The sequence below is a fragment of the Nannobrachium achirus genome (assembly GCF_963921795.1).
Source record: "Nannobrachium achirus genome assembly, chromosome: 2".
In the NCBI taxonomy this organism is placed as follows: domain Eukaryota; kingdom Metazoa; phylum Chordata; class Actinopteri; order Myctophiformes; family Myctophidae; genus Nannobrachium; species Nannobrachium achirus.
This window is the reverse complement of record NC_137811.1, coordinates 40,289,739-40,317,149: the sequence shown is the minus strand read 5'-3', so window position 1 is coordinate 40,317,149 and position 27,411 is coordinate 40,289,739. Positions and strand designations below refer to the sequence as shown.

General features: G+C 44.8%; 1 protein-coding gene across 3 annotated transcripts; it reads right to left on the bottom strand.

Annotated features, from left to right (window-relative positions):
• Nucleotides 1-15: 15 nt before the first annotated feature.
• Nucleotides 16-26,655, bottom strand: ptpn23a (protein tyrosine phosphatase, non-receptor type 23, a). Of its 3 annotated transcripts, XM_080745308.1 has the most exons (25): nucleotides 26,640-26,655; nucleotides 25,700-25,920; nucleotides 23,804-23,878; nucleotides 22,076-22,203; nucleotides 21,822-21,898; nucleotides 20,658-20,707; nucleotides 20,434-20,565; nucleotides 19,960-20,040; nucleotides 19,374-19,505; nucleotides 19,149-19,196; nucleotides 18,989-19,045; nucleotides 18,820-18,878; nucleotides 18,621-18,700; nucleotides 17,777-17,891; nucleotides 16,956-17,021; nucleotides 15,399-15,544; nucleotides 12,666-12,974; nucleotides 10,827-10,981; nucleotides 10,295-10,626; nucleotides 6,664-9,241; nucleotides 5,928-6,112; nucleotides 3,718-3,822; nucleotides 2,996-3,134; nucleotides 2,002-2,115; nucleotides 16-1,442 (listed from the first exon to the last, which is right to left on the bottom strand). In XM_080745308.1, the coding sequence occupies exons 2-25, from the start codon at nucleotides 25,781-25,783 to the stop codon at nucleotides 828-830; spliced, it is 5,862 nt and encodes a 1,953-aa protein (XP_080601434.1). In that variant the 5' UTR covers nucleotides 25,784-25,920; nucleotides 26,640-26,655; the 3' UTR covers nucleotides 16-827. The 3 variants fall into 3 exon arrangements, with proteins under 3 accessions (XP_080601434.1, XP_080601435.1, XP_080601436.1); XM_080745309.1 differs by lacking the exons at nucleotides 16-1,442; nucleotides 2,002-2,115 and adding an exon at nucleotides 2,131-2,368; XM_080745310.1 differs by lacking the exons at nucleotides 16-1,442; nucleotides 2,002-2,115 and adding an exon at nucleotides 2,223-2,406.
• Between the last annotated feature and the right edge of the window lie 756 nt (nucleotides 26,656-27,411).

Here is a 27,411-nt window from a genome sequence, read left to right as displayed (position 1 = left end):
AACAGCGACCAAGAAAGACTGTTACAATAGTCTAATTTTATTTATATTTACAGTGTTACAAGGAGAAATAAAAGACATGTTAAGACGTGCTGCTGATTTGTATTCTGCTCTGTTATCATAGCAATAACTAGTCCATGACATGTAATGCAGAACTGCTAGGCCGTACATAATGCAGAATGAAGAGGGGAGGGGGGGCGTGTTCCTCTCATAGCTCTGCCCAAGTCTTCAAGCTCCTCCTCCCACTGCTGGCCATCATGTGCATCACCCTTTAGTGCAATCATCAATGTCTTCCAGTCATTAAAAATCCTCGGACAGCTCAGACTAGCACCGTGCTCAGGAGCAGCCATTGCTGTCTGACATGACCAGCTGTGAGAGGGCAGAGGAGATGGGAGTAGTGCATGCTGGGATTGTGACGTTGTAATGGCCAAGACCTGGGTTAGGAGTGCATAGGGCGCCGTCCGCCCAGACAGAGAGAGAAAGCAGCGAGAAGAGACAGATTGACAGAACGGGTACACAGTGATTTGGTCCCAAACGCTCAGGCCACTAATGATGAAAGAAGGAGGGGTGGGAAGGAAGAGAGGGATTATGAACGAGTGTGCCCCATAAGCAGCAGAAATAAATGCAGCGCCGACCCTTAACCCCCACCACTAGGCATGTCTCAGTGTTCATCCTCACTGGACTTTTTTTTTTGTGGCCAACTTTTCCGTTCCACCCAGATACGTGCTTTCTGAGTTCCTTGCGCTGATAGCTAAGGGCTGGCTCGATGCTGGGCAATAAAGTGAGGGAGGAAAAGAAATGAGAAACGTTGAGCTAACTGTGGGCGTGTCTCAGCTCTTGTTGAGGCTCCAGAGGGGGTCCAGGGTGCTGAGGGGGTCGTCTCCTCCGTCCTCCTGAGGACCCTGAAGGCCCTGGCCTTCGACCGGATGTGTGAAGCTATGCTTGGTCACCCGCCTCCCCCTGCCCCCTTCCTCCATGGAGAAGGCTTCGGGTGTGAGGGAGGCCAGCAGCTCCAGGGAAGAAGGAACCGGGGCAGAGGAGGAGGGAGGAGGTGGTTGGTTGACGCTGGGCAGTGGTTGGTGGTCGGTTGCCGGGGGCGACGGCGGGGAGGCCTCGTCCACACCGTTGGGTGGCGGGGAGTGTACCTTCACCGGGGAACCGAAGGGGGAGGAAAGCGGCGGGCTGGAGGAGGAGGAGGGGAGCTGGGGTTCTGTGGGCGACGAGAGGTCCTGGGCCGGCTGGACGTCTCCCATCATGGACAGGTCGGGTACGGCGGGGGCGGGGAAGGCCTGTTCCTCCAGGCCACTAGGAGCGCCGTCCATCGTGGTGAGGTCTGTGGCGCTAGGGGGCCGGATGCTGAGCTTAGCGATGGTGGCTTGGATGGAGCTGATGGTCATGTCACCCCCGAGAACAATGTCCTGCTGGGACTCCTGTCTGGAGTAAGGCTGGGAGGGAAAAGTTAGAGAAGATAAGTCAGGACTACCAAAGTAAGAAATGCATTGATATACTGTATTTATGACTGTAGTCATTAGCGTCAGAGATGCTGAGCACTGAACATCTGATATACTTTCATTTGGAAATCCAGAAAATATAAAGTGCACCGCAAAATGGCCTCTAAATGACACAGCGGTGGAGAGCACTACTACTGATTATAAATGTACCTCATCCTACCAGACCGTAGATATCCTTATTCCTTTATGAGAACCAGGCATGCACAAAATAGACAAATACATTTAGACCACAGCCAGGAGCAGGTGAAAGTAGAAACAACAACAAAAAAAAATACTCTTTTGTTACTCAAAAAGGTCTTTCAGAAACAAGTTGGTGTGAATACCGACATAACAAAACATCTTATGACTAAAATTATCAATGGACATGTAATCATATACAGAATGGACTTTAGGCAAATTTCAAATCTTGTTTCCTTTCAAAGTGATGTGTCCTGTGATAATGGAATGTGACTGGTAGTAAGAGGTACATGCATTCAGTTAAATGCTATCTAACCTTTGTGGCTGCAGTGGGGGCGGTCTTGCTGCAGGGGGCGGTAGTGCCACCGTGGCGCTGGAGGACCTGCTCTGCATGCTTCAGAACTGTCTCGTAGCAGAACTTTAGGTGGAGCTGTGGATGCAGACAAACACAGAACTTTAGGTGGAGCTGTGGATGCAGACGAACACACAACTTTAGGTGGAGCTGTGGACGCAGACAAACAGAACTTAGGTGGAGCTGTGGACACACACACACACACAGAACTTTAGGTGGAGCTGTGGACACAGACAAACATACAGAACTTTAGGTGGAGCTGTGGACACAGACAAACACAGAACTTTAGGTGGAGCTGTGGACACAGACAAACACAGAACTTTAGGTGGAGCTGTGGACACAGACTGACACAGAGAACTTTAGGTGGAGCTGTGGACACACAAAAACAGGAGCATGTCAACATGAAGTCAACAAAAACTGACAATATGACAAGAAACAATGATTGTTCACATCCACCCCAAAAAACATTCTTGTGGGACGCTGGACCCATGTGTAACCAAAATAAATAAGTCTACAACACCCCAATGGAACCAAGACTGTGAGGACTTTTTTGACTGTACTTGTACTGTTTTAAATTTTCTGTCAATCAATCACAATATAGGTCACTTTTTCAATCTGATCGAAAAATGACTTCTACAGTACCTTAGACGTCGGTTCTTCATTTTGGTTGTAAAAAAGCTCAGTGACCTTGTGGTTAAAGTGTCTGCCCTGAGACTGAGAGGTCGGAGGTGAATCCCCCTGACCGAGTCAAACCAAAGACCATAAAAGTGGGAAAATGCTTGGCACTCAGCATCAAGGGTTGGATTGGGGGAAGTCCTCCCGGCGACATACTAGCGTCATGTCCTGTACTTATGCATCATGGCTGGGGAGGGGAGGAGGGTGTACTTTCCTTTCTAGAAGGTTTTTAAACCTTAAGCACACTCGGTATAAAGTAACATTATGATTGTGTGTGCTTGACCTTTTCTTGCAGCATGTTCTTCCTCTGCTGTCTCATCTTCTTGACCAGTAGAGGCAGGTCTGGTATTCCATTCCCAGCCTCCAGCTCCTGCAAGGCTGCATACAGCAAACAGAAGGCCCCGGTTCGACCCACACCCGAGCTGAGAGAGAGAATTAAACATACTTTTTAAATAATATTCTATTATTACTTGACATTCTGAGATTTCTTTAAAAGGTCATACTTATTTGGTATTTAATTTCCAAACTAGAAACAGCAATAGAAAAGCTAATGTTTATTAAAAAACCATGATAATGTAGGGCTACTTATGGAACACAGATTCACTAGATCAGTGGTTCTCAACCTGTGGGTCCCCAAATTATTTTGGGGGGTCCCCAGATGATTAGCTTAATGTGCAACGTTGTTTTCTCACTCAACAGTAAACAAACCAACATACAATAAAAGTGTATAGAGGGTATCTGCACATTTCTAAAGTGCTAATTTAAGGACTTTTTAATACCTCTAAAATGACAAATGAAACATTGGCCAAATTGTTTAATATTAGAGGCAGAAATTGTGAAAATAGCCGATCTACATGTAGATCGGCTATTTTCACAATAGAACCGTGCTATAAAAAATGTAATGCCTCAACTCTTAGTGCTCGTCAGGGTGGGGGGTCCCCAGTTAAAATATGATTATTTTGGGGGTTGAGAACCACTGCACTAGATCATGTTTGAGCCACTGACCTGCAGTGCACCACAACAGGGTTGTGTAAGGGCCTCTGGTGGAGGTAGTGACCATGGACCTCCTGGATGAACCTCAGCAGGTTGCTCTTACTGTCAGGCAGACCCCTGGTTATGGATGGAGAAAAGAAAAAATCACTTAGCTCAGTCTTGATGATGTGTTTCATCAGAAAGGTCAGAGTGCAGGGTCATCTGAAAGATGCCCCCCTATAGCTAAAAGACATGTACAGTACACTCAGGGTATTGCAGACAGGTAACCTCGCGTCACCAGACGTTCCACCTCGGAGGAAAGCCTGGTATTCGTTCTAAACTGACCTGTGTGATCCGGTCTAGGCGCGGCCTAAACCGAAAAAAAATAAATAAAAAAATGCTGGTTCTGGTTTGCTAGTTCCGGTCGTTGATGACTACAACATGACTTAACTTTTTTTCCCCATAATGCGAATCAATTAGTTTAGTCTCGCTAGTCGCGCTACGAGTTAGAATTAAAAAATAACATACCAAACGATTACTAGAAATACTGTTCCTACGAAACAGTGTGGGCTCGCATGTAACACCATCTAAGGGCATAAAGATCTACCCTTTGGTTGCACCTCATCTTTTATACTGTCTTTTGTACTGTACTGCCTTTATACTGTCGAGGAGAACTTGACTGTACTGCCTTTGTACTGTCGAGGAGAATAGGTTACGTAATAGATTATGTCATTTTTGAGGAGAAGTTGACTGATGAATTACGTCATTTTTGAGGAGAACTTTGAGGAGAAGATAACAGTGTTCTCGCTTTCAGCGAGCCCACAATTATACCAAAATAAACTAAATGATTATACCTTTTTAAACATTTTGGAGGTGCATGGCACTGATGGTTCCGGCTGCCTGTAGTCCGCCAAATGACTACAACATGACACTAGGGCTGTCACGATTACTTAATTTTACATGACAATTAATTGTCACTCAAATAATTGCGATTAACGAATTAATTTAACTATGATTTTGTTGTTGACAATTACATTTCTGTTTGGCTTTTAGGCTTTGAAGTTGCACATGGCAAATATGACACATAAACTAAATATACAAACAGACATATTTGACAACTTCATACTAAGAAAATTGATAGTGGAAATAGACAATCTACAAGCTCACAACACAATTTTTGAAAATGTTTGAAAATATATAATCATTTTTCAACCTGAAAACAATAGACCGTTTGTCAGCCTTCTGATTGGTCCCTGAGACTCCCTGACTGGCCAACCAGAAAAAAACATTCACTTTTTGCTATCGGGGGTGGAGTTTGTGCAGTGGAGAATGTTAAATGTGGCTTTCAAAACTGTCCGCAGTGCGCGACACGGCGATCGCCCGGTACGGCCGCGATCTCGGCCGTGATCTCGCTCATCATAATGAATAAGCTTCAACAAACTAGTTCACATGGACCATATCAATGGTCTAAGAGTCACGATTGGGTACATATATTTTAAATGGGCAGAATTACGAAAAGCCAGCCTATTATGTGAGGTTAGGATTATAGTTCTGTCCTCTTCCTACCCAGGATGCAATGCGCGGTCTATTCTCTTTCTGATCCAGAGGATTAAACTAATTAAAACATTTATTTTCGGGGGGAAAACTACTGTTTTGCTATGTAATTACTGTACCTTTTTCTTCCCTTTTTATTAATATCACGTAGATGTGTTTTTTGTGGTACTTTATATAGCTGTAATGAGGCTATGAAGGAAAAAAAAATCCCATCCACTACCACTATAAAAGAATCTGCAAAGAGGATTCTGTCCCACTGGGATTAAACAAATTAAAACATATATTTTCGGGTAAACCCCCTGTTTTGCAATGTAACTACTGTACCTTTGTCTTCCCTTTTTATTAATATCACCTAGATGTTTTTCCTTTGGTACTTTATATAGCTGTAATGAGGCTATGAAGGAAAAAAAAAATCCCATTCACTGCCACTATAAAAACAATCTGCCCAGGGTCAAATGTCCTATCATAGTAACAGGGCAGAATGGGGCGGGATTTGCAAAAGGGCTTATTATGACGACTATGACAAAATAATTGTGATTATGTCAAATAATTGCGATTAGACAGGCCTACATGACGTAAGTTATTTCAGCTCCCGACCGGACCAGAAATCCGAAAATGGTATTGATCCCAGGCTAGTAGAAAGACAACCACCCACAGACGTCATAAATATGTGGTTGGTTTTGACTCACTGCTCAGTCCAGGAGGTGAACTGGAGGTGGATGACGGTGTGTTTCAGGCTCTGGTCGCGGTACTGGAGGCTGATCATGCGCTCCACGTGGGTGGGAGCGCTCTTCAGCGTGGTCAGGGTGAGCGTGATGGGTCCCTGAGAGAGCTGCTGGCCGCGCTCTGTCGGGAAGTAGCGCGGAACCTTGCCCTGGAAGACCAGAACGAAATGAATTTCCAACCAGCTGACAAAGCCCTGAAAACTCTTACTGTTATTAACATTTTTGAGTAGATGACAGGTAATACTTTAGTTCAACCTTGTGGTTTATACAGATACATTTTACTACTGCCAGAATGAGAAGGAAACAAACTAAGCTTTCTAGGGCTGTTAACATTCCTCGGAAATTAAAGTTGAATATTGGTCTTAAAGATTATCAAATATATTTTTGTATATGTTTTGTTATTTGACAGGGAAAATACAAAAGACAATGTATCAAGTTGTAAAAAACAAACCAAATATTGTTTTACCTCATGTTGTAAAAACAGGAAACCAGCGGGAAGAGGGACAGGGCAGTGCGTGCTCGCAGCTCAGATCCAATACAAATTTGGATTTATAACTTTTTTTTATTGTCCCTGTCAAATAAAAAATATATATTGTCCCATACCCGAGGAATATTCAAGATTTGAATATTAATTTACCAGCCCTATAAGCTCCAGGGACAATTAACTCTCCTTTTACATTAGAAACCCTTTAAATGATACCTTCTCCAGTTCCTGTTCCGACACCAGCATGACCACCAGTGACACCTTCTGTTCGTACACCATCAGCCAGAAGTCTGCCGCCGTGCCGGTGAGAGGAGCCTGCGTGGCGATGAGTCGAGGGCAATAGGGCGACAGCTCCTCCACGTAGCTGGCATTGATGTAGTCGTCCTTGCCCGAGTGCAGCACCACGCGGTTGATGTCGTAGGGCATGATGTCCTGGTGGCGGTTCTTCATGGTGTAGCAGCGGGCGATGGCGATGGACAGCTGCCGCGCGTCTTTCTCCTGCTGGTCCTGGAGCTCCCTCCAGCGGGCGTCGAGCACCGACAGGCCTCCCTCGTTTTCAGAGGGGTGCTCCAGGGATTCCACCTGGGCCCGGTAACGTTCTAGCTCGTCGTGGAGGCGGGCGACACGCTCTGGGCCTTGGTAGGAGTCGCCCTGGATCATTAAGACGCCCTGAGTGCTCTTCTTGCGACGCTCGCCGTCCTGAGGGTCGGCTTTGATGGGCTGGAGGACATCGGTGGGGGCCTTGGCGCCTCCGGGCTGGCTCTCAGGACTGGAGGAGAGGAGGTCGTCTGTGCTGGAGTTCTGGCGCAGGAACAGGGAGGTGGAAGGAGAGGAGGCAGAGGGAGAGGCAAGAGGAGGTGGAGCTGCACCTCCCGGGGTGGGAGCCGGAGAGGGTCTCTGCTGAGAGGTCAGCCCCAAAGAGGAGGGGGCAGGAGAGGGAGAAGGAGAGGGTGAGGGAGGAATATTGTTAGGTGGTTGCTGGGCGACCGGGGGACCTCCAGGTGAGGGCTGGATCATGTGCTGCGCAGGAGGGGCCTGTGGACCATGTGCACCCATGGCGGCAGGTTGCTGGGGGGCACCTGGAGGACCGCTGGCCCCTGGGGCAGCAGGGTACATGGTGGAGGCTGTGGGCTGCTGTGGATGACTCATGGGATGGGGGGCCTGAGGTTGTGGTGGGGCGACAAGCTGAGGAATCATAGGAGCCCCCCCTGGGTAGCATGACATTGCTGCAGCGTGTGGAAGCTGAGCCTGGGGTTGACTAGGCATTTGCATGGGCTGCTGGGGCATGTGTGGTAAGGGGGGTTGTCCAGGGTGGGGGTGATGTTGTGGCAGGGAGTTGGGGGGCATTTGTGGCATGGCACCCCTGTGCATGTGGCCCTGAGTTCCAGGGCCAATAGGCATCTGTGGATGCAGGACAGGCTGCACAGACTGACTAGATGGGGGCATGTAATTCTGTGAAACTGGGGGCAACGCCTGACTTGTGGGTGGCATTGGTTGTCTGGGACCAGATGGCATTTGCATCTGCTGATGTGGGTGCATGGGCATTTGATGGGCATTAGGGTGCACTGGCATTTGCTGCTGTTGCGGCATTTGCTGCTGTTGCGGCATTTGCTGCTGTTGCGGCATTTGCTGCTGTTGTGGCATTTGCTGCTGTTGTGGCAACATGTGTTGGTGAGGATGCCCAGGAGGCAATTGTTGACTCACATGGTGCATGTATGGTTGAGATACAGGTGGCATGACCTGAGAAGGGGGCATTTGAGGGTGGACACTGTGGGGAGGCACCTGGCCCTGAGGTGGCCTTGGCATGGTGCCCGGCATCATGTGGGGATGCTGCTGAGGGAGGTAGCCCTGTGGTGGCTGATAGCCCTGGGGTATCTGAGACTGTGGCTGGTAACCATGTTGAGGATGTGGCTGAGGTTGACCAGGGAATGTTTGCTGATATTGGGGAGGCATACCTGGTCTCTGTTGAGGAGGCATGTAGCGAACTGGGTAGCCCTGTTGGGCCTGGACGGGGGCCCGAGGAGCAGCATGGTATCCCTGGGGGTGCTGTTGTCCTGTGGGATGGGGGTAGTGTTGCTGTAAATGGGGTGGAGGAACTTGGCCTGGGCCTTGCATGGGCACCCCTGGCTGTGGCATGAATTGGGGGTAGGCTGCCATGGGCGGTGGTACAGCATAGCTGGTGGAGGTTGCAGGTGGGCCGGGATGACGAGGGGTTGGAGCGTAGCTGGGGATGGGGGTCTGGATGCTATCCACTGTAGTGGTGGAGGGTCGGACAGGAGCAGGGGCCACTGTTCCAGGTTGGGGGGCTTGAGAAGGAGGTGCCTCATATCCCGAGACTGGTGCCTGGGGTGGCATTTGGGTAGGCCCCTGAGGGGGCATCTGGTGGGGCATCTGAGGAATGGGCGCGTGTGGGTGGGGCCCAGAAGTCGGAAACTGAGCGATGCGTGCAAGGAGCTCTGGCGGAGGCAAATTGACAGGAAACCGATGGCCATGGACACCAGGTCCTGGTGCACCAGGCCAGGGAAGAGATGTGCTGGTGGCCAGGTTGCCACCGGGGGGTAGGTATGCCTCTGGCCCGGGTAGACGAGCACCGTTGGTGGCGAGGGAAGGGAGGTCAGGGGGGAGGCTGCGGAGCTCCTCAGGAAGGTCTCCCCCCAGCGCCAGGATGGCAGCGCTGAGCTGTGCCAGCTCTGGGTCGTCCAGGCTGGAGCAGGCTGAGTCAGCGTCTGAGCCCTTGGACTGCAGGGAGGGCTTGGCTGCGGTGGGTCGTGGCGGAGGCTTTTTTTGTGCATCCCTGAGCAGGGGAAACAAACAAAAAACAGATGCTGACAGAGTCTAGTAAGGACATCCTGTCACATATCGGTATGTGTGCACTGTAGGGGTGGGCGATATGGTGATAAATATCGTTGAGACGATACAAAGTCTCCACGATATGCCATTTCAGATATTGTATATATCGTGATACAATGAGGGAGCCTTATAACAAATCCAGTTGAATTGTTAATACAGAGATTCACTGCAGAATTCAATTTAAACCTGCATTTTGGTATACATCAGTAGTTCTCAAACTTTACAATGTCAAAGTCTCCCCTTAACTCTTGACAGTATACAAATGAAACCAAATGGACCCGTAAGGGTCCATTTGGTTTCATTTGTATGCTGTCAGAGTTACATACTTGTAAGGGTCAATTTAGAACTCCCAAAAGGATCCTTTTCTTTTAGTTTTTGCTACCTTGTAGGTGGTTGTACTGTTAAGTAAGTTGAAAAATAACAGGTCCATTTGGTTTCATTTGTATGCTGTCAAGTTACATACTTGTAAGGAGGGTCAATTTAGACCTCCCAAAAGGATCCTTTTCTTTTAGTTTTTGTTACCTTGCAGGTGGTTGTACTGTTGAGTAACTTGAAAAATAACCATGAAAAACAACATGAAAAAGAATTGTGATAAGATTGTGTATCGTGATACTGCTTGTGTATCGTGACTGCTTGGAAAAATATTGTGATTTTTCCATATCGCCCACCCCTAGTGCACTATGCAGACAATGCTGCACTACAAAGGCTGGCTGCTTTGTGTGCATGTGGTGACAGACCATACCGCATTTGGCCAAATAGAAATAGTGAAGAAGAGTGTTTGCCGATATATATATACTGTATATATTTTTACACAGATTTTCAACAACGACCAAACTCTTTTTTTTCTGGTCGGATTTCTGGGTATGATGGCCAAAGGTGTTTCTGTTTCATGACACCATGCACATGTTCTAGATGGCTTGGCCTACAGTGCAACCACACAGTAACAATGTTTCTTCTAAAAGTTACCTATCCAGATTTACCTTCTCCTCTTCCTCACCTGTCCAGGATGGCCTTCCGTTCCTCCGTCCTGGTTTGACAGAGCGTTTTGGCTTTCTCCAGCAGGCGCGAGGCCTTGGTCTCTAGGTCTTCATAGAACTCCTTCCCTTCCTGCGACTTCTTCATCAGGTCTTCGTAGGCCTCATAGGAGGCCACCAGGTTCTGGACGGTGGTGTTCCACTGCTGCTCCGTCTGACACAGGCCTTTGCGGACCGAAGCGTACTGGACGTTGGCCTCGGTCAGGGCCTTCAGGATGTTCTCCTGGGCCGCCAGGTTCTGGTCGATGTACACCTTCACCTGCTCATACTTCTTCAGCTGCTCCTCGAACACACGCTGAGAAAAGACACATTTCAGACACCATGTTAAGGTGTGTTGAAATCTGGATAGTTAAAAGCGGCGCGATTACATACAAAGTCAATGCAAAGATGAGAGAAGAGCGGCCGGGCATGGTGCGAATCGGTATCTTCGCCCCCAGCTGGAAAAATCCAACTGAAGCGACATTCGCTTTCAGGTATTTTCTCAGCATAATATACCTTCATGTCAGCTCGTTCGGTGGTGACCAGTGCAGAAGTGATGTCATCCTGCTGGATGAGATCACGGAGCTGTTTCTCCAGTGAACACCTCTGATCTCTCATCTCCTGCACCTTCCCCAGGATTCGCTTCATGCTCTGGAGTCCTGCTACCTCCTCTGTGAGCAGACAGGAGCGCGCGCGCACACACACACACACACACACACACACACACACACACACACACACACACACACACACACACACACACACACACACACACACACACACACACACACACACACACACACACACACACACACACACACACACACACACACACACACACACACACACACACACACACACACACACACACACACACACACACACACGCAGGCACGCACGCACGCTGAATTTTCAAACTTTTCATGGGTATTCATGGGTTTCATTTGTTGTCCTACAGTGGCCATGTTGAGGACCAACATAGGTGTTCTGATTGGCGTAGAACATTAGTTTTATGCCAATCAGACAAATGAAACACCTGTGTTTGTCCTCAACACGATGTAGGATTACAAATGAAACCATGAATAGCAACAGAATCCAATGCAGTTCTCTGCCGTTTTAATTTCAAGGATGCTCATAACAACTCTGAGTATACATTTAGAATCACCTGAAGGAACCCTGAGGGTGCGTGGACCCCAATTTGAGAACCACTGTGTACACTGTGTAGCAAGTACATGAGGGTACATAAGGGTGTAAGGGTTACAACTAGGGCTGTCCTCGACTCGGGATTTTTGGAATCGATTCGAACCGAGGGGTTCATTCCGACGCGTCGACGAATCGTTTTATAGTCTACTTTGTGTAAAAAAAAAAAAGAAAAAAAAAAGTTTTGCTTTAAACGTCCACATCAACACAACACAATAATACATTAAGATGAATTGAATGCACGGTGTTTTCGGTGATATCGGTGCGCGAGCACAAACATTATCTGCATAGCAATGTACAACACACCGTTAAAACAAATAAAACATCTCCGCTGATCAACTCTGCCCCGTCTCGGCAGCATCCACTGCCGTGCAGTAGAGATGAGACATTCGCGAACGATTCCGCTCTCTTGAACGGCTCTTTTAAATGAACGATGGGATCCAGTCCGCAGTCGCGGGACACAGAGCACTGACAGAGTAATGAGTCGGTGTCGAGAACGGATTCATTTCAGAAACGGATCATAAATAGCTGGAGGCACAGCTCCCAGCTAGAGCCCTCAGTGTGGATGCAAACACAGCGAAACAAACTACAAACATCATCATGGATTATTACAACACTGGAACAATTCAGAAGCACTTTAATTAGAAAATGTAACTAGTAGCCCACACTTTAATTTAATATGGGATTTTGACAGCGTGCTTCTCCTCTTAAGTACGGAACACCGTCCCGGCTCCGAATGTTTTAACGAAGCGGCGGTTCTGGCCGTTCCGTCTCACTTTCACCCCTACGCTGGTGCGAGACAATAAATAACTGTTCGCCAATTGCTACATCTCTCAATTGGAAGTACATGACACCAGTCTAGCAGCAGTGCACCGCAGTATAGTAGGTTAACTGGTGATATAAAAGAATATATATATATTTTGGACTCCTCGACTCAAACAATTGGCGTCGATTCCCGGGGCTTAAAACGATGCGTCGATTCGTCGATTTTTAGAGGACAGGCCTAGTTACAACTGCAATACAGAATTAGCATTTCTGTTAGGCTGAAGAAACAGAAAAATGTATATGCCCGTTGAAGATGTATGAAAATATGCTTTGCCCCTGACAAAGCCTATAGCTCCCACAAACAGCATTCAAATGTTAACAAGCCCACACCTTCAGTGAGTTGTGGCCTGGGGAGGGCATCTCTCAGGCTCTCCAGTGGTCCTCCGAGCAGACGCAGGTTGCTGATGTGAAGGTTCATGGCACGGTGGAGCTCCGTGTTGGTGAAGCTGGCCTTCTCGTGAGCCTCCATGTACTTCTCCAGGTCCCTGCGGATCTCAGCCAGAGCCTGGGCCTGGGCCGGCGGGTGCAAGTCTGTCACAGCGGCGTCCTGGAGGGCTCGCACGCCGGCCTCGTCTTCCTCCAGCACGTCCTGGATCTCCTTCAAGGAGGCCTCCACGTCGGTGAAGACGCCCGAGAGGACTGTCGAGGAAAATGTTTTATTTCGTTTCAACCTTTTTCATATTAAGGTCCAGTGTTTATTCTGCATTTGAGCCATGGACTACCATTTGATGAGATTTAGCCTCTCAGACCCAAAACCTAGAATATTTTGTCCACAATTCCATCCATGCTGTATTGATGAGATAAAGGGCAAATGTTGATCAAAATAACAATTCTTTTATTGCGACCGTCAGGGAGCAGTTTACTATGAAAACCTCCACCGGCCGTCCGTCCGTCCGTCCGTCCGTCACACGTCACACGTCACACCTTTGCCCTGCTCATATCTCCGCATCAGTATGACATCACACCACATGTGTACACAAACCTTTGTTGCGACCGTCAGGGAGCAGTTTACTATGAAAACCTCCACCGGCCGTCCGTCCGTCGGTCGGTCACACGTCACACGTCACACCTTTGCCCTGCTCATATCTCCGCATCAGTATATAGGGCTTGTTTGTTTATTGTATGACATCACGCCACATCATCAGCTGTGGACTCTGTGATGTCATCGTATCGCATCAGTATATAGGGCTTGTTTGTTTATTGTATGACATCACGCCACATCATCAGCTGTGGACTCTGTGATGTCATCGTATCTCCATATATGGCCATCTCCGTATATGGAGATATAAGTCGTCCATGCCCAAGTATGGGCTGGTGAGGTCAGACTTTGTGTGATGCGTAGGTTATCTCCATATATGGAGATTCAACATTCCAGGCAATGCTCTCTTCCCTGGTGAGAATTGCCCCTTTATATAGGGCTTGTTTGTGTATTGTATGACATCACGCCACATCATCAGCTGTGGACTCTGTGATGTCATCGTATCTCCATATATGGCCATCTCCGTATATGGAGATATAAGTCGTCCATGCCCAAGTATGGGCTGGTGAGGTCAGACTTTGTGTGATGCGTAGGTTATCTCCATATATGGAGATTCAACATTCCAGGTGTAACTATGGCTACCCGTATGACGTGAGAGGTGGAGGTTGTGATATTTGTGGAGATAAGCGACCAACGGTCGCTTATCTCCCGATTAGGGAGTCTTACTGGTGTACGTTGCTGTGGCAACAGTCTGTTGTTGCTGGTTTGTTAGTGTACGTTAGCAACCACCTTAGCAACCATGGTTTTACCCTAGCAACCAACTGTTTACCCTAGCAACCAACTGTTTACCATAGCAACCATGTTTTTTTACCCTAGCAACCAACTGTTTACCATAGCAACCAGATACGCAGAGCAGGGATCTCCATATATGGGCATAAACAGGTGACATCACACTGATGTCAGATACTCAGAGCAGGGATTTCTCCATAATATATGGGCATAAAAGGGATTAGGTTAGGGATCTCCATATATGGGCATAAAAGGGATTCTGTTAGGGATCTCCATATATGGGCATACAAGGGATTCTGTTAGGGATCTCCATATATGGGCATAAAAGGGATTCTGTTAGGGATCTCCATATATGGGCATAAAAGGGATTCTGTTAGCTGTTAGTGATCTCCATATATGGGCATAAAAGGGATGCTGTTAGGGATCTCCATATATGGGCATAAAAGGGATTCTGTTAGGGATCTCCATATATGGGCATGAAAGGGATTCTGTTAGGGATCTCCATATATGGGCATAAAAGGGATTGTATCCCAGATGATGCCCTGTTAGGAGATCCACACTAACAGAATCCATATATGGTCCTACCGACAGCTGCTATAAGCCAACCCTGGCGATAAGGTCTGAGTCGAAGAAATGCTTCTTTCCTGGCAAGAATTGCCCCTTTATACTGTAGGGCTTGTTTGTGTATTGTATGACATCACGCCACATCATCGGCTGAGGACTGTGTGATGTCATCATATCTCCATATATGGAGACATAAGTTGCTCATGCCCAAATATGGGCTGGTGAGGTCAGACTTAGTGTGATGTGTAGGTTATCTCCATATATGGAGATTCAACTTCAATGAGTAACCATGGCAAACTGTCAACTGCCCGTATGTCTTGATAATTGGTAAAACAAACTTTTGGCCTATTTGTGGAGATAAGCGACCAACGGTCGCTTATCTCCCGATTAGGGAGTCTTACTGGTATTCTCTAATTGTGTATCTTGTAAATTAAGTGATGCAGAGGAGAGGAGCGTAAAATGAAACCAAATGGACCTTTGGTTTCATTTTACACTCTCAAGAGTTAAAGATCTATAAGGGTCCATTTGGTTACCGACTCTCCATCATTTAGCTGGGGAACATCTGGAACCCCCTCAAGGACTACTGGTGGTCCTCGGACCACTGGCTAAGAACCACTGATTTAGTTCATAGTATTCATACTAGCTCATACTTGTAATGTATGTCATATATTGTCCATCAAGGACATCAAGCGTGTGTGAGCATGTGTATTAGTGATCCCCCTGCCACTGACCTTGCATGGACTGGATCAGACTTTTGGCGGTGTCTGGCCGGACACTGAGAGCAGCACACTTCTCCATCAGAACAGTGGGTATGTGGCTGTACATGTCCAGGTTGTCCACAGACTCTGGCTCCAGGCCCAGTGAGTCCATGAATTGCCTGCAGGAGGAGAAATTACCACTTACATACTGTACCACATATATAATAATCAAAACAAACATTGCTATTTTATGTTTTTGCTCAACACTATGGGTAATTTTACTAAATAAACCAAGGGAGTCTGTATTGGGATTACAATATTTGGCATGTAGAAATGAGCACTTTCATTGTTTTACAAACAATAAAATTAAAAGAAATGTGTAGGTCATTTCTCTAAGTGGACAATTCGTTTGTAGCGACTTTGTTTTTGTTATGTGTCACACAAAGACTGTATCTGTCAACCTCAAATGTGCAGCATCTACACACTCTGAATGTACTTACTCTAGAGTCTCATCTACACACTCTGAATGTACTTACTCTAGAGTCTCATCTACACACTCTGAGGGCGGCTTGCACCAAGAGGGATTAAATAAATTTTAGTTTAGGGTTAATCAAGGGTTTGTTGATCTAGGTTTTATTTTAAATCGAGGTGCGTTGCACCACTTAAATTTAAGCATTGCTTAACAAATCTGTGATTAAACCCTTAACCTGTGATTAAAACCATAATCTGTGATTAATTCATGGATTAAATGTCCTCCATCTTGGATTTCAAATGTAAACAAACTGGAATATGCTATTCTCTTGACCCTAATATCATTAGCGTTACTCTTTTATTCACTTCCTAGGAGAATGTGGGCAGGCCTGTGTTAAGAAGAGCGCCTGCAGCCAAAACAAAACAATATATAACGCTCCATCATACGACGGTGACGCTCGGACGCTACACAGTGCGGTGCGGTGCTGCGCGGCGATGCGCGGCTATCTAGGAAGCAAGAAAAGACCACAGTTTTGATCATATTCACATTTGAGTCAATTATGAAGCGATTTCGAAAATTAAAACGTCTCCATGTTGCTTGGGAAGTGGGAAATGTCTGTATTATGTCCCGCTAATTGTTCGCTAATTCAAAATAGCCGATGTACAGTACTACAAGGATGTAGTGAAGACAACAATATGATGAGATGTTTGTTTTCAGCTGAAACGCTGTCTGCAGCTTGCAGTTGCAAGCCTGCTGTGGGGCTTCCCTCACTTCCCTCACAGGAGGGGGACCCCCATTCATGTCAATGGCATGTTTGCATTTAAACCACCTCTACAGCAGGTTTAAAATTAATCCCTTACTGATGTTTAAATCAAAGTTTAAAGTAGTGGTGCAACAGGATTAACAGTAATCCAGGTTTACAGTGAAAATTCAAACCAAGATTAAAAGGATGGTTTAAAACTAAACCTGATTAATGAAAACTAGGTTTAAGGTTTGGTGCAAGGTGATTAAAAGATAAACCTTGATTTAAACCAGTTTAAGGCTTAAACCGTGTTGGTGCAAGCCGCCCTGAATGTACTTACTCTAGAGTCTCATCTACACACTCTGAATGTACTTACTCTAGAGTCTCATTCTTGCTTTCTATCTTGGCCATGATGTCACGTAGCAGCTTCGCCTTCTCCTCACTGCAAAGAGACATGTAGCCATTATCATCATCATCAGGACCATGGCTCTAGTTTAATCTTCATTTAACTCTCAAATACCTGGAACGCGCCCGAGTCGCGTTCGATTTTAACCACCTTAACCATTATTGTATGCTTTAACTTTAGAAAAATAGCAGATATACAAGCTCACAGCGCGGCACCGAGTGCCGCGCTGCGAGCTTGTAGATCTGCTATTTTTGAAAAATCGTGAAAATGTGTGCAAGTCTTTGAGTATCTTTGACCCGATCTTTGACCCAACTTCTAAATCCTTCCTCTAAATCAGTGGTTCTCAAACTTTTTCATGTCAAGGACCCCCAAAATTACAGGTATTTAGCCACGGACCCCCATCTCAAAATATGTTGTTCCAGGGACCCCCCAGAAGCAAATATTTGAGTTACAAATTTTCACTTTTAAATAGATATATTCAAAGACTTGCAAAGAAAAATCATGATTTTTCAAAAATAGCAGATCTACAAGCTCAAAGCGCGGCACCATAGTTAAAGCAGTCAATAATCCTAGGCCTAAATGGGTTAACCAGGTTATCTGAGCTGAGCAGACATGCTCTTTTCAGTGCACCACACTCATCCACAAAATAATGTTAATGGTAGCTACTCATTCAGACCAAATGTATGCAATATTTCCATGGGGTTGAACCAACAGTATTCTGGCCAAAAGCCACTTCTCTAATGGCTACAACAGACATCCACATAAACTTGGCATCCATCACTGGCACATACCTGTAAAGAGAGGAGGCCTCGTGGGCTGCCATGGGCACTAGCTTGGCAAACAGGTCAGGTCCTGTGACACTGGGATCAGTAGGGTTGACTGGAAGGGCTTTCACCAGGGGAGCACCTACATGGGCATGGCATAGAATAGTTATATTTTCTTCTTTTTTATGTATTAGACAGAGACACAGAGAGTGACTTATTACATGACAGAAGGTAGTACATTTTGTACAAAGTCTGCCAACAAGTGCCAACACATCAGACTCACAAGGTCAATTCAACATGATTTACTGACAAACAACATGTCCTCATCTGGATGTTCCTAGTCTCTCGAGACAGAGTTGTTGGCTCACACAGTTTTCAAGTCTGTACATAGCTAGTGCTGAAAATGCACAGAAAATAAAGCAGATGTCTCCCCTCACTTCCTTTTCCCCTTTCAGTTGCATGAATAAGTCCTACTGGAAACCAAATTATTAGTCAAAGCCCATGTAGCTTGCAGCTTAGCAAAACTGAATATTTAAATTTGGAAGATATTTATTTTAAAAAAATATTTTGATGAACTGAAACGATGAACACTAAACAGATGAGCGCTTCCTGTGCATAACCTTTACAAAAGTTACAGATTCTGTAGCTATGTGGAAATGTCTGGCTTGAGAGACTAGCATCTTCCACACAGAATAAAACCTAACCATCAGATATGCCATCAACATGATTTGCCAACTCTTGAATGCAGGTCTGGTTAGTTAGAGGCTGTGCATTTATCCTTTGATATGCAAATTCAGCCCTATTTGAACTTGATGATCAAGTCAGAGCAGTTGACAGTCAGAGCTGGACCTGATATTATCGTCACGTTTACCTTTAACTGAGGCCAGTGTCTCCAAAGAAGGAACTGTCTCATGATAGATGAAGTCGTTGTCTTTCTTAGCCGAGTTGAACCTGTGGATTCAAGAAAGAAGAAAACAATGGAGCATATTTAAGGCAATGACCACATCACCATTATCATCGCAGTTATGTGCAAGACCAACCAAGACTAACAGCAAGACCAGATTGCTTACTTTCCCCCAATAACATCCATGGAAAATCTCAGGGCCTCTTGCACACTGTCAGGCTGACCCTGATGATGAAAACCAGGAGAGAAGAGAGGTCAGGTCAAAACACAACATCTAAAATGACACCACACATAACTTTACTGGATGAGGACCATAGGTAACTCATATAACCTACCTTAGCCAGTTTGATAGCTTCACTGAGTTTGTCCAAAGAGCTTTGCAGGTATGCCAGCTGTGGAACAGAGCAAATCCAAAGAGTGAGCAGCAGTAGGATGTAGATCGGCACAGTGTGTGTGTGAAACAATAAACAAATGAATGAATACACTTGGTCATACCCGCTCTCCATACTTCTGCTGTTCCTCAGCTTGTTTCCCCATGTGGAGCTATGGGGAAAAGATATAGATACACATTCAAATCCTGACTGTTTAACTGTAAAAGTGTAAAAAAAGAGTGAGAGAAATCATGAGAGTTAAGTTGACTCAAAATTCAAAGACCAACTTCTAGGTATACAGTATGCCACAGACTCAAGAGTACAACAGAGATGCACGCATGTAACTCACATGGGCAATAGAAGCAAAATAATAGATCTTCATCTGGACCAATTTCTTCCAATCCTTCTGGATCTTTCCCAGCATGGAGGCGGTTTCAGAGTTCTCCAGAGCCCTGCAGGCCTCCTTATAGTAATCCACCACCTGCACACACATCAGAACCCACAGTCCCACCACTATCTGAAGACTGTTTTAAACACAGACACCAGTGCAAATGAACATGCACCCCTTTAATTTCTTAACAAGAATAAATGTTATTATAAAAAGGCAAGGAGGGACCAGAACAGGTCTCTAATATACTGTAGAGTAGACAAAGAGCAACTCTTCACCTTAAAATCTTTGACAAGAAAGTATCTTTTAAAATAAAATTGGTTATTGTCTTTTCATTATAAAATATACTTTTAAGATTTTAAGATGAAGAGTTATACAGAAATATAAATAGGCTACATGTTTATTTATGTATATTTGCTGGAATGGAGCCATTCCAGTATTATTGATAGTGAAGGAAAAGGTTAGCTTCCCATCACTGCAGATACCAGATGTTTTGAAATACAAGATGATAAAAATAAAATAAAAAATAAAAGAAGTAAAGGTTTACCTGAGCACTTATGCGCGCCACCAGAAAGCTCTTCCTGTTGTCTAACATAGACTTCTCCAGGAGACACTCTTGGGCCTGACCCTGGGGAGGAGAGACACTCAGTGATGGAAACGTGTGTGTGTGTGTGTGTGTGTGTGTGTGTGTGTGTGTGTGTGTGTGTGTGTGAGAGAAAGAGAGCTAGACATGGAGACTGAGACAGAGAAAGACTTGTGAGTATACTAGATGATTGAGAGGCGAGGGAGGCAGGTACTGTAGGTACTGTTGGTGCGGGTTTGTTTGTACCATTCTTATTTCTACTAGCTGCATACAGTATCAGGTCTGTATTCACATGAGGAGTGTAGTGCGACCCTGCGGATCCGAGCAGGTATATGTAGGCGTAGTGTCACTTTCAGTGTGAAAAGCCGATATTATGGGTAGACCAATATTTGTGTATATGTGCATGCACGCACGCCGCATGATGCATGTGTTGTTTACCAGCATGAGATTGATGTTGAGGTTAAGGATCTGGTGACTCATGTCCACACTGAAGTTGTGGCTGAAGTGGTCTCTTAGGTAGGAGAAAGCCCCAGCCGAGCACTGGAAATGTGTGCACGAAACCTTCATCCCCTGCAAAGAGAAAAATCAATAAAGTATTGTGTGCGCACACACACACGCACGCACGTTCAAGATGCTAAAGAGACAAGTAGTGAAGTTCTTACCTCCTCAGACACCCTATTATCCATGGCTCCCAACATGGAATGTAGGGCACCTAACAAATGAAGGGCAATACGAAAATCTCAGTTGAGACTATTTTACTTTGTACATGACTGTCGCTGAACAAAGATCACATTATGTTCAAGTGAAAACAATGTTGTCACAAGCCACTTTTTTCAGTTGAAAATAACAATTTTTGTTGAGCGTGCAGAGATTTGTCTAGTTTTACTTTCTACCAGACAATTTAGACAAAAGTCATAGATTGATCAGAATTAATCTCAATTTACTAGCCAGAGTACTGATGTACAGTATGTGTAAAGTCCACTGTGGTCCACTACAAAGATAACGTCATACAAATAGGTTGTTTTAAGCACAGTTTTTCTGTCAGGACTACAGACATCCCAACTTGGAGATCAGCATTTCCGGGAGGTCCCATGTGCACGCGCGAGTGCGCGTGCACCCGTTCTCGCGCACGCGCTGCAAATATCGTTTTTTTCTCGGATTTTACTAATTTTTCTATGGTTAAAAATGGTTAAAACTGTTAAAAATGGTTCTGCACGGCGGCGGAACCATTTAAGGCTTAATATAATCGGTTAATTTATAGCATGATGTTTTTCTTACCTACAGTATTTGGGAGAAAGTTCGGTCACTGTCACTCTCTAGACACACGGCAGGCTGCCGTGCGTCGCACAGGCTGACGCAGCTATATATGTCCAGTTGTAGTATGTCCAGCGAAAAAGAACCGACAGTACTGTTATTTTATTCATATTAAGCAAGACTTGGTCACTTTTAGACGCCCACATCTCCCACAGCGAATCACAATCATTAATTTGCCAGAATGACAGTTTGACGAGGAATCAGAACGCATTGCGGGTTGCAGATCCGGTGTCTAGACCGGATCCAGCCGGATATGGCACGCATTTTTGGGAGCAGACGGGATTTCCGGGAGGTTCAGTGCCACTCGTGGGTGTGCGGGAGGAGACGCTGATTTCAGGGAGACTCCCGCAACATCCGGGGGACTTGGGATGTCTGGGTCTAAGTAAAGACTAAACTTTACTGAGAACCAGCTGAATGTAATCGTTATTATATATATCATTTTTTAGCCTCTGCCAGACCCAAAAGTAACAACTAACCAGCTAAATTAAAAAAAAAAACATGTCTTAACTCACCTAGGTTGTACAAGATACATGCTTGCTCATAACTGATGTCATCATGGGTGACAGTCTTTCCAGAGAAAATCTCTGTCCTGGGCAAACACAAACAATGACAAAGCACATGTGGATGCTGTGAGCCACTAATATCAAATGATAAGTTATAACCTAGATATGATAGTGTGTGGCAGGAAGGAACCCCCTCGAAACCACTAGCTGCTCTAAGAGTTAAATTAACACTGAGGAATTACAGGTGTTCCGTACTTCCTTACCATGAAATGGGCACAGCAGCCTCCTGGCCTGGTCCCAGAGGCACACGGCTCTGGAGGTAATGCAGTTGTCCAAAGTACTTCCTCAGCATGCTGCATCCCTCAAAGTCCCTGGTCACATTCACCGCACTCTGGCACACGCGCACACACACACACACACACACACACACACACACACACACACACACACACACACACACACACACACACACACACACACACACACACACACACACACACACACACACACACACACACACACACACACAGTGTTTTCATTGTACTCATTCAGCAGCTGTGCGCCAGTCCAACGACAAAATCAACGCCTCATTTATAGCACTGCAATGGGCACTAAAGCTACAGCTGGAACCAGAACAGATAAAAGAGCAAAACAAGAATACAACTACATAAACATTACAGATGTGTTGGTATGATCACTGGCAAGCTAACATTCACGGTCTATGCTCTGTACAGTGCAGTCTCTTTAGTTACGCCCACTGTCATATGACTTAAATTTATATTTTTACATGTTTTACCCTGAATGTGAAAATATGACAATCATAACACTTCCCCGATGCATTCTGACTCCTGAACTCACTGTCAATGCACTGGAAAACCTCCAGGGCTGATTTTCATGTGCTGAACAATAGGATTTTGTCCCAAGTCACACTTTAAAAATACAGATCAACAACACATCAGATGAAACATAATACCATCCTGTGACCAATTAAGTTAATTGGTCACAGGATGGTATTATGTTTCATCTGATGTGTTGTTAAAGCTGTACTGTGGAAGCTGCTCAACTAGTGGTCAGTAGCGGTATTGCTTTTTTCGGCCGGAGTCGCCGCGGACCACCGGAACGGGGGTCCGCGGACCACCGCGGCCGTCGCGAGCACCTCCGCCTTGCCGATACGATTCCGTAGAGCCATCTCCCATCATTTTTAGACCAGAATTGAGGGAGTAGCAAGCAAGATTCCTTCACCAATGTAAACACAGTTGCTGAGGGAAGCTACTTCCTTTAGAGACAGCAAGACTCGCTGTGATTGGCCGGTGGTGTATGATCGGCGCTGTGATTGGCCGGTAGTGTATCATGTGGGAGATGACATCATTTTGCCGGGAAATTCTCCCCCCCTCACAACTCATAGAAAACATATAAAGAGAAGGCTTCAGAAGCTGAATATAACAGAGTGGGGGTTCTAAAACTTTAGCGATTTAACAGTTAGGACAATTTTAAGATTTGTTTTATAAAAAAAGTTACATGGTATAACTTTAACATCTACTATACTTTAACCAACAAATAATTTGCGCATTTGAATTACAGTACTGTACACATATGGGCGTGGCGGTTCATTGACTTGCATTCATATACTGATACTGTACATTACATACAGATGGAAAAAGCTGTGGCAAAAACATTTACCAACAAACCGCATCTAATGCATCAATCCCTCATACAGTACTACCAAACTAGAATCGCAAGGGTTCGTGTTTAAGACAGTCTGATCAAGGCAATGCTCTGACATCAGCAAGTAGCAGATAGAAAGGAGACAAATCAATTAGGAAACTAAAGATAAATTGTTGTGGAATGCTTGAACACAAAACATTGCAACAATAATGAGAAAGGACTGCAATGATCAGCAGCACCACAGCTCTCTGTAACAGATGTAATACTCCTATGTCAATAAGCTGATCTATACTGACATCAGTAAATGATAGATTCATGACAACTACCTGTCTTAGTGTTTCCAGTTTTTTCAGCTGCTCATTATAGTTGTCTGGATTCTCCCCATAGTTCTTTAGAATAAACTGAGAGGAGAGAAAGGGGAAGGAAATAACAGGTGAGTGGGAAAACGAATATGTTTATACATCTTGGCCTTCAGCAGGCCTTGGAACTATCCCATCATGCCTTGCAAAGACTTTCTATGTCCCAAGGAGCTGAACTGGTGATTGTGTCACTCAGCAGAGCAATAGTCATGAGCAGCATGCTCCCAGTGGTCATTCCATCTCTCACTCTCACTCTCTCACTCTCACACACACACACACACACACACACACACACACACACACACACACACACACACACACACACACACACACACACACACACACACACACACACACACACACACACACACACACACACACAGACAAAATAAGCTTACTCAAGGACTTCACATTGCACAGATACAAACACTATAATAGACATTCAGTTGCGTAGCTCTGTTAACAACGTGCCAGCCAACCTAGTAGACTATGTCTTGTCTTGTCTATGTTTTGACTTACCGGTATGTCTTGTGGAGATGTACGTTAGGCTGCTACACAAAGACGTGACATTCCTCTCTTTAGAGACTGTCTTACCACTGAGTTAAACATCACAATGACACTATGGGACTCACACTAGCTTTACTTCACTATATGCAGTGTGTATGTGTGTGTGTGTGTGTGTGTGTGTGTGTGTGTGTGTGTGTTCTACACTGAATAATCAACTACAGCTGCAATATGAATATGATGGCATGATGAATAATACTGAATTTCATCACCCTTCCTCATCTACCTAACTAACATTAACCACCTCTAGGCTAGTGGTGGATGAAAAACCAAGCGAGGGCAAAGGTCTTTTATTTACAATATGTAAGAGAAAGAGGGCTCATAAAACTGATGGATAATGTTGTCATAAACACATTAGGGTGTTGAGTGTGGTACTGGGAGGTTACTGTGTCTCAGGGTATGAAATAAACCATTCGTCTGAATACCAAAACCCTGCACTGGTCAGGTGCATATGACAGTGACATGACACATCGCTGACTGCCTGGTCCTGGTGGTATTGTCATTGTTAGTAGATGATCTATCTTTACTTGAGAGCCGTTAAGCAGAGGTGTAAGGTAACTAAGTACATTTACTTAAGTCTTAAGTACAGTACATAATTACAATATTGAGGTATCTTTACTTTGAGTATTTCCAATGTCCAATACTTTTACTCCACTACATCTCGGATCCAAAAATTGTACTTTACTCCTGTACATTTATTTGAGCACTTTAGTTACTAGTTACTTTGCAGATTTTGATTATTACAAAAGATACAATATACATTTAGGCTATTTTCAAAAGATTTGTGTACATTTTAAAACTTGAAATTGGACATTCTGCACATTTAGTACTTTCTACTTTTGGTACTTTTAAGAACATTTTGATGCCAATACGTTTGTACTTTTACTCAGGTAAATTTTTAATTCTGGACTTTTACTTGTAACAAGAGTATTGTAGTATTGATACGTAAAAAAACATTCAAGTGCTTTTTCCACCACTGCTGTTAAGGCTCGGCAAGCCAATTCACCCAAGTTCAAATAGCAAGCTAATATATAACTTCATCTTGACTGGCTTAGATTATGTATTATTAGCAAAGCAGCTAATGTTAACAAAGGCGGTGGTCAAAGACATCTGTACGTTTGAGCTGTGACAGCTATCTGTTTAACCACCCGAGCTATAATACTATAGTCTGGTAGATGTTTACAAGCAGTTATGAGATCGTAACCAGTCTAGTCCACCTCTAATCCCTGTCTGGTTGACTTCCATCATCATCATGCCCGTTCCTGTTGCTCCTTTCCTTCCCCACCCAGCCCAGCTCACCTGCCTGACGGACGGGCTGAACTGGAACTCCCCGGCCTCTTTCAGATCCAGCCAGATCATCGGCATTCGGGGGACCGCCTCCATCGCGGCCAATAAAGGCTTGATCGACCCGCGATTCCCGACTCCTTTAGATCACTAATAATCACGTCGACACCACTCGTGATGGTGGATGTTGTTTTCCCCAAAAATACCCAAACAACTGTGTCATGTCCCCGTTTACACTTCTTCAGACAGGAAGCCAAGATCGGAGGTGACGTATTACGTATCCCTACGCTCCTGATTACGCACGGACTTGTGGGATATGTGGTTTTCTCTGGTCCTCTTTAACCTAGCCTCGGAAACCCAGGCATTTTATTTTGTCGATAATCTTTAACCTAAATGCCAATCTACAGTCTATGATGCCAATGCATGGTGGTGTGTGTTACAAAATCTGTACATTGACATAAGTAAAGATGTATGGTAAATGTTAATAACTTCCGGTGTTCAATTCTGTGAGGTCTGATGATAAGTGTTTAAAGAAAATTAATTTAATACCACTCTTTTATTTGACAAAATCCTTAATACCACTCTTTGACAAAATCCTTCTCGGCTTCATCCCAAAACCATTTCTAGTATCAGATTAACCATGTCAAAACCCATTTCCTAAATCAAGCCTTGTAATAATAACAAAACAAAAAAAGAAAACACAAGGATTTTTATTTATTAATTCTTTATTTTGCTGGGAAGGTCCCATTGAGATACAATAATCTTCTTCCAGAGAGTACTGGTGGTAAAGTTGGCAGCAAAGAGCTAAACGTTTCATATATAAATGTAGTCTTATGTGGCCAGACAACTATTCCACAATCTCTGAATGCTATATTCACGTTATTCCTGGCCCCGCCCCCGACTTCCTGTTCATATCCTGAAAGAGGCGGAGGCTGAAAAAGCTGGCCTGAAAAACATGCGTGATTCCTAAACCCACCAGGATTGAGTTAAGACCCGCCTCGCGGAAACGCGAGGACTTCCAGGAGTGGCTGAAATCCCTGCCTGACACATGGAGGGTGGATAAAGTCAGAGGCATGAAGACTTGTACTTGAGAAAAGCCTGCATTTGCACAATGCATAACTATTAATTTCTCACTACAGTGCTCAAAATAAACTGTGCTAAAAAAAAACTTGAAACTGACTGTGCTTAATAAAGGGAAAACTTTGTAACTTTGCTAAAGAGAAAAACGTACTGAGAAAGCTATTAATTTGTCACTACTGTGCTCAAAATAAAAACTCTTACTGATTATCAGTTAAATTGTTATGGTTTGGATATGGCTTTGGGCCTATTATGCTGCGTGTATTATTGTAATGGATCAGTAGGTAGTAGGTACTTTGCACTTGAGCGAGCAGCACTAACGTTCATGGGCACTTTCATACTTAAGACTATCGAGAGGAGGCGGGTTAAGCTTAACTCAATCCTGGTGGGTTTAGGAATCACGCGAAAAGGCGTCATTTGGTTTCCTGTTGTCCTTGCATCAAAGTGTCAGTAGTTGACGTTCTAGGCTCTGGGCTCTGAATGTACCTGGTTGCCATGTCTGCTTATAATAAGCAATTTGTGTCTCTAAAAAAATAGTTGCTTATTGGGCTTACTTTCTAATATTTTTTTAAACCAGTGGTTCCCAAATCTTTTCATATCAAGGACCCCAGATTACATATTTGTCCACAGTCGCAGACCCCCATCTGAAA

Excerpts from the sequence above, each read along its gene's own strand:
- ptpn23a (XM_080745308.1), bottom strand. The coding sequence starts at position 25,783 with ATGGAGGCGGTCCCCCGAATGCCGATGATCTGGCTGGATCTGAAAGAG. Across the intron at positions 12,975-15,398 it reads TCTGATCCAGTCCATGCAAG|TCCTCTCGGGCGTCTTCACC; the intron begins GTCAGTGGCAGG and ends TTTCCTCGACAG. Across the intron at positions 10,627-10,826 it reads CCGAACGAGCTGACATGAAG|CGTGTGTTCGAGGAGCAGCT; the intron begins GTATATTATGCT and ends GTCTTTTCTCAG.